Below are 12,274 nucleotides of genomic sequence, written 5' to 3' on the forward strand. Positions count from 1 at the left end.
AGCATTCGGCAAAGAATTCCAATGCATCTTTGCCATGCTCATTCCGGGCATATCCTGCGATCACTGAAGTCCACGAAACTACATCTCGTTCACGCATTGTATCAAACAGTTGCCGTGCATTATCTATGCTTGCACATTTGGCATACATGTTAATTGCTGCATTACCCACAGAAATATCAAATTGAAAACCCATTTTAATACTGTCAGCATGGACCTGCTTGCCTGGTAGCAACCATAAATTCCAATAAGCAATGAGGAATAAGAAAAAGCAATAACCTGCAGAAGGATAAGAAAAAGCAATCAGCAATGAGGGATTGTGAATCTTAACAATGTTCGTCAACCGTGTTCCTACAGAAAGATTGATCAAAAGTTTGAATTTAGCTTGTTTTGAAAGTTTGAAGTTTTGAACTCTTATCAACCTACAATATAGCTGCTTATTGATGGATGCATCCTAAACCGTGTTCCTACAGAAAGATTGATCAAAAGTTTGAATTTAGCTTGTTTTGAAAGTTTGAAGTTTTGAACTCTTATCAACCTACAATATAGCTGCTTATTGATGGATGCATCCTAGCGAGGTTTGTCTTCCCTGTAACATCAAAAAAAAAAAAATTGTAAGTGTACCATTTTTAAATTTAGTTTACTTTACCCTAATGTGATGCATAAATTCAAATTCCATTTATATCTATTCAGTTGGACATTATATTTGGTTTTTCAGCCTACTTTCTTTAAAATGTCTGTCTCTTACCTTTGGGAAAGCTCCGTTCATAGAGTACTCGACACAAGATCAGAAAATATGATGCTGCGTTCTGTGACTTTCTCCTGGTATGTGCCAAAACTCAAATCAGAAAAACTTAAAAGTTCAAGTTCATCACTTTCAAAAATGTTTAGCCACAAGCTTTCTTCTGTTAATAGAAATTATTAGATAGGCTTAAGATGCATGAGCAGAAAAACAATGGTGTTTAACAGAGATCCAAAAATCTATGAGAGAAGAACCCAATAATACAAGAGCTTCTGTCAGAAGTAGCAGACATACCTAGGCATCAAAGATATTCAGCTGTTTCATTGTTTCCTATTAATGTGATAGAAATCAAGCTCTTCTAATATGTTTATACTAAGAATGGCATGAAAAGTTGTCCTAAAGGTGACATGCCATTTGAGAAGTGTTCTCACATAAATCCTGTACCTTGATTTCAAAATAAACAGGTCTGTGTTGTTGATGGCACCGTTTATATATCAGATAATATTTTGAAGTTTTGAACCTATTGTCATTTCTCCAATATTACATCATAAATGAAGAATTAATCTTCCCTGTAACATCAAAAAAAAAAAATTTGTAAGTGTACCATTTTTAAATTTAGTTTACTTTACCCTAATGTGATGCATAAATTCAAATTCCATTTATATCTATTCAGTTGGACATTATATTTGTTTTGTCAGCCTACTTGCTTTAAAATGTCTCTCTTACCTTTTGGAAAGCTCCGTTCATAGAGTACTCGACACAAGATCAGAAAATATGATGCTGCGTTCTGTGACTTTCTCCTGGTATGTGCCAAAACTCAAATCAGAAAAACTTAAAAGTTCAAGTTCATCACTTTCAAAAATGTTTAGCCACAAGCTTTCTTCTGTTAATAGAAATTATTAGATAGGCTTAAGATGCATGAGCAGAAAAACAATGGTGTTTAACAGAGATCCAAAAATCTATGAGAGAAGAACCCAATAATACAAGAGCTTCTCTCAGAAGTAGCAGACATACCTAGGCATCAAAGATATTCAGTTGTTTCATTGTTTCCTGTTAATGTGATAGAAATCAAGCTCTTCTAATATGTTTATACTAAGAATGGCATGAAAAGTTTTCCTAAAGGTGACATGCCATTTGAGAAGTGTTCTCACATAAATCTTGTACCTTGATTTAAAAATAAACAGGTCTGTGTTGTTGATGGCACCGTTTATATATCAGATAATATTTTGCAGTTTTGAACCTGTTGTCATTTCTCCAATATTACATCATAAATGAAGAATTAATGAATGAGGGGAGTTTAAATTATTATCATAGATAAATCATAATCCCCCGAAAATCAAATTCCACAATTGAGATAATGGAATCAGTATGCATCGAGAGCAACAATTTCACCCCCGATGAATTTGTTGTGGCAATCACAACAAATTCAAAGGTTTGTGACTATACAAGTAAGCAACCATGGAACTGTATTGTCAAGCCCTAAGGCAACGTCCAGCTTCTCACTGTGGTGACAACGAAACTCTGTTACTTGCGCTGCTCCTCCACATCAAGCAGTACAGATTTTGTGTCAGGCATATATCCTGCCTCCTTCATCCGCTTAGACAAGTGATCCAGCATTGCATAAATTCTTTCTGACTGTGGGTGTGATCTATCTCCTACAATAAATTTGTGCGCCACATTCTTGATTTCAATCCAACTACATCCAGGATTCTTCTTTATCTCCCTATCTTTCATCATTCTTCTCACCTTTGCAACATCATCCCACTTGCCTGCATTTTGAGGTTCCAAATCAAAAAGGTGTTCTGCTGCACGTCTGCCTATATCAAGGTTTCCATGGACTCTGCAAGCACCAAGCAAGGCCTTCCACAGAATAGCATCAGGCTCATAAGGGATGGAGTTGATAAGGTCCTCTGCTTCATCCAAGTGCCCTGAACGACCAAGAATATCTACCATGCAGACATAGTGCTCCACTCTTGGTCTAATACCATGATGCTGACTCATGGATAAGAAATAGTGCCAGCCTTTGTCCACTAGGCCTGTATGACTACATGCAGCCAGAACACCAAGAAATGTAACGTGATTTGGAGTCAAGCCTGCTTGTTGCATTTCTTCAAAGAGTAGTAATGCCTCCCTGCCATGTCCATGTTGAGCATATGCTGATATAATTGTGGTCCATAAGACCGTGTCAGGTTTGTAAATTTTATCAAATGATAGACGTGCATAATCTAGGTTCCCACATTTAGCATACATATCAACTATGGCACTTCTCACAAAAACATATGACTCGAATCCCACTTTGATTATTTGAGCATGAAGCTGTTTTCCCTGTTCCAGGGTTGCTAGGCTAGCACATGAACTTAAAACAGCTGCCCAGGTGGAGTTATTAGGTTTCACACAAGATTGTCCCATTCGAGAAAAAAGCTGCAGGGCTTCCTCATCTTGTCCATTCTGAACATATCCTGTAAGGACAGCAGTCCATGATATGACATTTGCCTCGGGCATTTTCTCAAATAGTACCCGGGCATCAAATGTTTTTTTAATCCGAGCATATCCCACAATCATCACATTCCAAGATTCCACATATCTTTCAGGCATTTCATCAAAGAGCTGCCGTCCCTCATCTGTTCTTCCATTCTCTGCATATCCCACAATCATAGAATTCCATGACAGCACATTACTTTCACACATCCTCTCAAAGAACAGGCGCGCATCATCAATTTCCCCACATTTCGCATACATACTAACAAGGACATTGCCCACGTTTACATTTGACACAAAACCAGTTTTGACAGTGTGAGCATGGATTTGCTCGCCATCTTCAAGGGTTGCTAGGCTCGTGCATATGCCCAGGACACAAGTTAGGTTGGACTGGTTAGGCATTGTACTAATACTAAGCATTCGGGCAAAGAATTCCAATGCATCTTTGCCATGCTCATTCCGGGCATATCCTGCGATCACTGAAGTCCATGAAACTACATCTCGTTCAGGCATTGTATCAAACAGTTGCCGTGCATTATCTATGCTTCCACCTTTGGCATACATGTTAATTGCTGCATTACCCACAGAAATATCAAATTGAAAACCCATTTTAATATTGTCAGCATGGTCATAGGCAGCTGCATTTTGAGGTTCCAAATCAAAAAGGTGTTCTGCTGCACGTCTGCCTATATCAAGGTTTCCATGGACTCTGCAAGCACCAAGCAAGGCCTTCCACAGAATAGCATCAGGCTCATAAGGGATGGAGTTGATAAGGTCCTCTGCTTCATCCAAGTGCCCTGAACGACCAAGAATATCTACCATGCAGACATAGTGCTCCACTCTTGGTCTAATACCATGATGCTGACTCATGGATAAGAAATAGTGCCAGCCTTTGTCCACTAGGCCTGTATGACTACATGCAGCCAGAACACCAAGAAATGTAACGTGATTTGGAGTCAAGCCTGCTTGTTGCATTTCTTCAAAGAGTAGTAATGCCTCCCTGCCATGTCCATGCTGAGCATATGCTGATATAATTGTGGTCCATAAGACCGTGTCAGGTTTGTAAATTTTATCAAATGATAGCCGTGCATAATCTAGGTTCCCACATTTAGCATACATATCAACTATGGCACTTCTCACAAAAACATCTGACTCGAATCCCACTTTGATTATTTGAGCATGAAGTTGTTTGCCCTGTTCCAGGGTTGCTAGGCCAGCACATGAACTTAAAACAACTGCCCAGGTGGAGTTATTAGGTTTCACACAAGATTGTCCCATTCGAGAAAAAAGCTGTAGGGCTTCCTCATCTTGTCCATTCTGAACATATCCTGTAAGGACAGCAGTCCATGATATGACATTTGCCTTGGGCATTTTCCCAAATAGTACCCGGGCATCAAATGTTTTTTTATTCCGAGCATATCCCACAATCATCACATTCCAAGATTCCACATATCTTTCAGGCATTTCATCAAAGAGCTGTCGTGCCTCATCTGTTCTTCCATTCTCTGCATATCCCACAATCATAGAATTCCATGACAGCACATTACTTTCACACATCCTCTCAAAGAACAGGCGTGCATCATCAATTTCCCCACATTTCGCATACATACTAACAAGGACATTGCCCACGTTTACATTTGACACAAAACCAGTTTTGACAGTGTGAGCATGGATTTGCTTGCCATCTTCAAGGGTTGCTAGGCTCGTGCATATGCCCAGGACACAAGTTAGGTTGGACTGGTTAGGCATTGTACTAGTACTAAGCATTCGGGCAAAGAATTCCAATGCATCTTTGCCATGCTCATTCCGGGCATATCCTGCGATCACTGAAGTCCACGAAACTACATCTCGTTCAAGCATTGTATCAAACAGTTGTCGTGCATTATCTATGCTTCCACATTTGGCATACATGTTAATTGCTGCATTACCCACAGAAATATCAAATTGAAAACCCATTTTAATACTGTCAGCATGGACCTGCTTGCCTGGTAGCAAGACTTCAAGGCTGGCACATGCACTCAAAACACCGGTGAATGTAAATTAGTTCCGGTAAACACACCCCTCATGCATACATACTAACAAGGACATTGCCCACGTTTACATTTGACACAAAACCAGTTTTGACAGTGTGAGCATGGATTTGCTTGCCATCTTCAAGGGCTGCTAGGCTCGTGCATATGCCCAGGACACAAGTTAGGTTGGACTGGTTAGGCATTGTACCAGTACTAAGCATTCGGCAAAGAATTCCAATGCATCTTTGCCATGCTCATTCCGGGCATATCCTGCGATCACTGAAGTCCACGAAACTACATCTCGTTCAGGCATTGTATCAAACAGTTGCCGTGCATTATCTGTGCTTCCACATTTGGCATACATGTTAATTGCTGCATTACCCACAGAAATATCAAATTGAAAATGCATTTTAATACTGTCAGCATGGACCTGCTTGCCTGGTAGCAAGACTTCAAGGCTGGCACATGCACTCAAAACACCGGTGAATGTAAATTAGTTCCGGTAAACACACCCCTCATGCATACAGGAAAAGAGATCCAATGACTCTTGAAAGCATCCCTATCCTATTCACATTTGTTTCCTCTGGATTATACAAACGATGGACCATAAATTCCAATAAGCAATGAGGGATAAGAAAAAGCAATAACCTGCAGAAGGATAAGAAAAAGCAATCAGCAATGAGGGATTGTGAATCTTAACAATGTTCGTCAACCGTGTTCCTACAGAAAGATTGATCAAAAGTTTGAATTTAGCTTGTTTTGAAAGTTTGAAGTTTTGAACTCTTATCAACCTACAATATAGCTGCTTATTGATGGATGCATCCTAGCGAGGTTTGTCTTCCCTGTAACATCAAAAAAAAAAATTGTAAGTGTACCATTTTTAAATTTAGTTTACTTTACCCTAATGTGATGCATAAATTCAAATTCCATTTATATCTATTCAGTTGGACATTATATTTGTTTTGTGAGCCTACTTGCTTTAAAATGTCTGTCTCTTACCTTTGGGAAAGCTCCGTTCATAGAGTACTCGACACAAGATCAGAAAATATGATGCTGCGTTCTGTGACTTTCTCCTGGTATGTGCCAAAACTCAAATCAGAAAAACTTAAAAGTTCAAGTTCATCACTTTCAAAAATGTTTAGCCACAAGCTTTCTTCTGTTAATATAAATTATTAGATAGGCTTAAGATGCATGAGCAGAAAAACAATGGTGTTTAACAGAGATCCAAAAATCTATGAGAGAAGAACCCAATAATACAAGAGCTTCTGTCAGAAGTAGCAGACATACCTAGGCATCAAAGATATTCAGTTGTTTCATTGTTTCCTGTTAATGTGATAGAAATCAAGCTCTTCTAATATGTTTATACTAAGAATGGCATGAAAAGTTGTCCTAAAGGTGACATGCCATTTGAGAAGTGTTCTCACATAAATCCTGTACCTTGATTTAAAAATAAACAGGTCTGTGTTGTTGATGTCACCGTTTATATATCAGATAATATTTTGCAGTTTTGAACCTGTTGTCATTTCTCCAATATTACATCATAAATGAAGAATTAATGAATGAGGGGAGTTTAAATTATTATCATAGATAAATCATAATCCCCCGAAAATCAAATTCCACAATTGAGATAATGGAATCAGTATGCATCGAGAGCAACAATTTCACCCCCGATGAATTTGTTGTGGCAATCACAACAAATTCAAAGGTTTGTGACTATACAAGTAGGCAACCATGGAACTGTATTGTCAAGCCCTAAGGCAACGTCCAGCTTCTCACTGTGGTGACAACGAAACTCTGTTACTTGCGCTGCTCCTCCACATCAAGCAGTACAGATTTTGTGTCAGGCATATATCCCGCCTCCTTCATCCGCTTAGACAAGTGATCCAGCATTGCATAAATTCTTTCTGACTGTGGGTGTCATCTATCTCCTACAATAAATTTGTGCGCCACATTCTTGATTTCAATCCGACTACATCCAGGATTCTTCTTTATCTCCCTATCTTTCATCATTCTTCTCACCTTTGCAACATCATCCCACTTGCCTGCAGCAGCATAAATATTTGACAGCAAGACATAGGCAGCTGCATTTTGAGGTTCCAAATCAAAAAGGTGTTCTGCTGCACGTCTGCCTATATCAAGGTTTCCATGGACTCTGCAAGCACCAAGCAAGGCCTTCCACAGAATAGCATCAGGCTCATAAGGGATGGAGTTGATAAGGTCCTCTGCTTCATCCAAGTGCCCTGAACGACCAAGAATATCTACCATGCAGACATAGTGCTCCACTCTTGGTCTAATACCATGATGCTGACTCATGGATAAGAAATAGTGCCAGCCTTTGTCCACTAGGCCTGTATGACTACATGCAGCCAGAACACCAAGAAATGTAACGTGATTTGGAGTCAGGCCTGCTTGTTGCATTTCTTCAAAGAGTAGTAATGCCTCCCTGCCATGTCCATGCTGAGCATATGCTGATATAATTGTGGTCCGTAAGAGCGTGTCAGGTTTGTAAATTTTATCAAATGATAGCCGTGCATAATCTAGGTTCCCACATTTAGCATACATATCAACTGTGGCACTTCTCACAAAAACATCTGACTCGAATCCCACTTTGATTATTTGAGCATGAAGCTGTTTGCCCTGTTCCAGGGTTGCTAGGCCAGCACATGAACTTAAAACAACTGCCCAGGTGGAGTTATTAGGTTTCACACAAGATTGTCCCATTCGAGAAAAAAACTGCAGGGCTTCCTCATCTTGTCCATTCTGAACATATCCTGTAAGGACAGCAGTCCATGATATGACATTTTCCTCGGGCATTTTCTCAAATAGGACCCGGGCATCAAATGTTTTTTTATTCCGAGCATATCCCACAATCATCACATTCCAAGATTCCACATATCTTTCAGGCATTTCATCAAAGAGCTATCGTGCCTCATCTTTTCTTCCATTCTCTGCATATCCCACAATCATAGAATTCCATGATAGCACATTGCTTTCACACATCCTCTCAAAGAACAGGCGCGCATCATCAATTTCCCCACATTTCGCATACATACTAACAAGGACATTGCCCACGTTTACATTTGACACAAAACCAGTTTTGACAGTGTGAGCATGGATTTACTTGCCATCTTCAAGGGCTGCTAGGCTCGTGCATATGCCCAGGACACAAGTTAGGTTGGACTGGTTAGGCATTGTACCAGTACTAAGCATTCGGGCAAAGAATTCCAATGCATCTTTACCATGCTCATTCTGGGCATATCCTGCGATCACTGAAGTCCACGAAACTACATCTCGTTCAGGCATTGTATCAAACAGTTGCCGTGCATTATTTATGCTTCCACATTTGGCATACATATTAATTACTGCATTACCCACAGAAATATCAAATTGAAAACCCATTTTAATACTGTCAGCATGGACCTGCTTGCCTGGTAGCAAGACTTCAAGGCTGGCACATGCACTCAAAACACCGGTGAATGTAAATTAGTTCCGGTAAACACACCCCTCATGCATACAGGAAAAGAGATCCAATGACTCTTGAAAGCATCCATTCTTGGCATATCCGGTAATAACCGAAGTCCATGACACAACATCTCGTTTGGGCATTTTCTCAAATAATTGGCGTGCATCCTCCATGCGTCCAATCTGAGCATATCCTGCTATCATTGTATTCCATGAAACTACATTTCGTTCAGGCATTTTGTCGAACAACTTTTGGCCGTCCTCTAATTTACTATTCCTGACATATGCAGCTAGAATCGCATTCCTGAACTTTTTACTAACGCAGGGCTTTATGCCTTCCAGTATTTGAACGAGGGTGATTAATGTGGTTAAGCACTGTATCAACCACTAAGTTAGGCATGTCTGACTTCTTCTTTTCTTTTATAGATTCTCATGAGTCTCATTCAAGGTTTTTGATAATATGCCCTCATTTAAAAGTTCATGACTCGGTAATCTTTCCTCTATTCATTTGAAGACTAGCCATGAGAGACAAGATGGGTAGGTGAAAGTGGCTTGCTGCTACAGTTTCCACCAAGTTTTCCTTTTCTTACATAGTGGTTTGCCCAAAGGTGGGCTGGTGTGGCCCCACAAGGGGCCATTGATCAGCTGATGCTGTCATGGCTGTTAAGCTGGGTTGGTGTGGCCCCGCAAGGGGCCACTGATCTGCTGATGTTGTCATGGCTGTTAAGTTGGGCTGGTTGGTCACATGGTCAGATAGAGTCTATGGAAGCACCTACCTTATGAATGTTGGTTAATGCTTGACAATTGAAGTATAAAGGAAGCATCTGTGGTCTTCCTTGTACTTACTGTTATCCTTCCTTAGATTGGAAGGTGGTTTATGCTTGGCACTTAAAAAGTATAAAGGAAGCATCTGTCGTTTTCAAGCCACAATATCAATTCCTTTTCTTTTACAACACTAACCATCTCTATCTCCAGTTCATGTTTCTTTTGAATATGTTTACAAAAACCTAGTTGTTCCGCTTTTTTCTTTACATTTTGAAGCTTCTTAGAAAGGATTCACATTTTTGTTCATGTAATGTGAGTGTCTTCATTTCACTAATACTGGATTTTATTTTCTATGTCTGGGTTGCCAAACTGTAGTTGTTCAAATGAAAATGGTATGTTTTTAGGCCTCTTCGTTTGAGAGGTCTAGATTCCAGATAGATAGGCAAGTGATCTGAAAGAATTACTTTGAAACTTCACATTTTTGTTCATGTAATGTGAGTATCTTCATTTCACTAATACTGGATTTTATTTTCTATGTCTGGGTTGCCAAACTGCAGCTGTTCAAATGAAAATGGTATGTTTTTAGGCCTCTTCGTTTGAGAGGTCTAGACTCCAGATAGATAGGCAAGTGATCTGAAAGAATTACTTTGAAGTTGGCTTTCCTAATCTTGCAGAAAATGGTTCGTCAATATTAAGTCATAAGGATGAAAACCAAGCGAGATAATAATCAGCTAATGCAAGTGACTATTGTTGAAAAATATTTCTAACTCTCGTTTTACTTTGACATTATTATATAATCAAGAAAATGTGGGAAAGAAGGCTATATTACAAGCCCATTAGATGAAGTTGGGGTAGATTTTATGGTTTGCAACTAACTCAACTGAAATTTTCTACATTGTTTTTATCAAAATGAAAGCCTGAGAAGATAGGTGCAGGTGAAGCAATGGAGTTTTGAAATGGGTATATTTTATAGTCTAACACTAACAACCAAAATTTTCTACATTGCTTTTATCAATATGAGATTCTGAGAAGATAGGTGCAGGTGAAGCAATGGAGTCTTGAAATGGGTAGATTTTATAATCTAAAACTAAGTCAAGCAAAATTTTGTACATTGTTTTTATGAATATGAGAGCCTGAGACTATAGGTGCAGGTGAAGTAATGGAGTTTTGAAATGGAAATCACAGCAATAAAATTCTAAAATGAAACAACAAATGGATTTGGTACAATTTTTTTTTTGTTTGTTCCATTATTGTTGTATCTATGAATGGGTTTTTCTGCTTCTTGGCTTCGATCATGACCATTTGGGGTGGCCTTCTGCACTGATTTCCATCTGCTTTCATCATCATGAGCTAGAGAGTCTATGATGTGTTTTGTCTTATAAGTCAGTTCTATACAATGTTCAGATTTCAAAAGATTTCATTCATGGCGTTTCTGCTCCTATAATTTCAATCAGGGTGGTCTCTGAATATTGCATTTCCTTGTGTAGTAAATTCACTCTACATCATGGGGGAAGCTTACACACAGCTGGAGCTTAACATCATCTCAGCTCAAGATATGAAGGAGATGCATCTTTTTGGCATGATGCAGACCTACTGTGTTGTATGGATCAATTTCGAGAAAAAACTGACGACGCAAATTGACAGAACAGGGGGCGCAAACCCTACTTGGAACGACAAGGCCATATTCAGAGTGGAAGAGAGTTTGCTCCGCTGTGAAACCTCTGCTGTGATTATGGAGATATGCTGCGTGGGTTGCCTCAGGGATACCTTGCTAGGCACTGTGAGGGTCTTGCTTTCCACTCTCCTCAAGGGCTACGGGAGCACAGATTTCAGTGGGATGAGTTTCTTAGCACTGCAGGTCCGTCGTCCTTCTGGTCACCCACAAGGCATTCTCAACCTTGGCACCATGATTCTTGATGGAGTAGATCTTCACAGAATGAACAGATTCATCCCTGCAACTGGGGGGCTGTGGGTTTCAGAGATTTGATGGGGAATCCTATCGAACCCAGGCCTTCATTTGTGAGAAAATTACTGTCCATTGAACCTAATAATGTTGTTGATGCCCAAGAACAGCAATCTCGCTCTCAAGACTTCAACAGTAGTGCATGCAAGGAACAGGGCAAAGATCAAGAAAAGAAAAAAGATGGTGGTGAGATGGTTGAGAAGGAGAAGGAGAAACTTGTTGGCTGCTATCAGATTCTCATGGCCCCAAAATTGAAAAGGAATAAAGTTGGATTGAAGAATGGGGCTGCAAAAATTCATCTCAGTCCATTTGACAGTAACATTTGTGCCAAGGAAGATCAAGATCCTGTTGTGGCTTACAACAAAGCAATAGCAATTTATGCATAGTGTTATCATCAATAATATTATTGTGCAAGAATACGTTGGTTTTCTGTTATTATATTCTTTGTGCAAGTGCCTTCAATTCCTAGTTGATTCGTGAAGTGCTTATTATGGCATACATAAAAATTTTGAAAATCACGAGCCACTGTGGATGAAAGACTGGTTTATGTAAAAGTTTGAATAGATATATGAATCTGAAAAGGGCAAGTTCACTGCCTTCAATCTGCTACTTCGATATGTATTCTTAGCCTATGTGGATGAACATTGGTTTGTGTAAAAGTTTGAATAGATATGAGTCTGAATTTTGCAATGGGCATGTTCAATGCCTTCAGTCTGCTACTTTGATAGATAGTCTTAGCCACTGTGGATCACACATTGGTTTGTTTAAAAATTTGAATAGATATATAAGTCTCAAATGGGCAAGTTCAGTGCCTTCAGTCTGCTACTTTGATATATACTCTTAGCCACTGTGAAT

The 12,274-nt window shown here is 39.4% G+C and overlaps 2 protein-coding genes and 1 pseudogene across 2 annotated transcripts; 1 reads left to right on the plus strand and 2 right to left on the minus strand.

The window, feature by feature from the left end:
- Positions 1 to 2,263: 2,263 nt before the first annotated feature.
- On the minus strand, positions 2,264 to 5,173 carry LOC149142343 (pentatricopeptide repeat-containing protein At2g13600-like). The gene has a single exon (XM_089451457.1). The coding sequence runs from the start codon at positions 5,171 to 5,173 to the stop codon at positions 2,264 to 2,266; it is 2,910 nt and encodes a 969-aa protein (XP_089307583.1).
- Positions 5,174 to 7,146: 1,973 nt separating this feature from the next.
- Positions 7,147 to 8,136, minus strand: LOC149142344 (pentatricopeptide repeat-containing protein At5g48910 pseudogene; annotated as a pseudogene).
- Positions 8,137 to 10,960: 2,824 nt separating this feature from the next.
- LOC149142345 (protein SRC2-like) lies at positions 10,961 to 11,443 on the plus strand. The gene has a single exon (XM_089451458.1). It carries the CDS (start codon positions 10,961 to 10,963, stop codon positions 11,441 to 11,443), a length of 483 nt encoding a protein of 160 aa, XP_089307584.1.
- Positions 11,444 to 12,274: the final 831 nt, after the last annotated feature.

The sequence above is a fragment of the Pinus tabuliformis genome, chromosome X (genome assembly GCF_031772625.1).
Source record: "Pinus tabuliformis cultivar Carrire ecotype Pingquan chromosome X, CPIR1, whole genome shotgun sequence".
In the NCBI taxonomy this organism is placed as follows: domain Eukaryota; kingdom Viridiplantae; phylum Streptophyta; class Pinopsida; order Pinales; family Pinaceae; genus Pinus; species Pinus tabuliformis.

Coding starts and splice junctions, on each gene's coding strand:
- LOC149142345 (XM_089451458.1), top strand. CDS start 10,961: ATGGGGGAAGCTTACACACAGCTGGAGCTTAACATCATCTCAGCTCAA.
- LOC149142343 (XM_089451457.1), bottom strand. CDS start 5,173: ATGGGTTTTCAATTTGATATTTCTGTGGGTAATGCAGCAATTAACATG.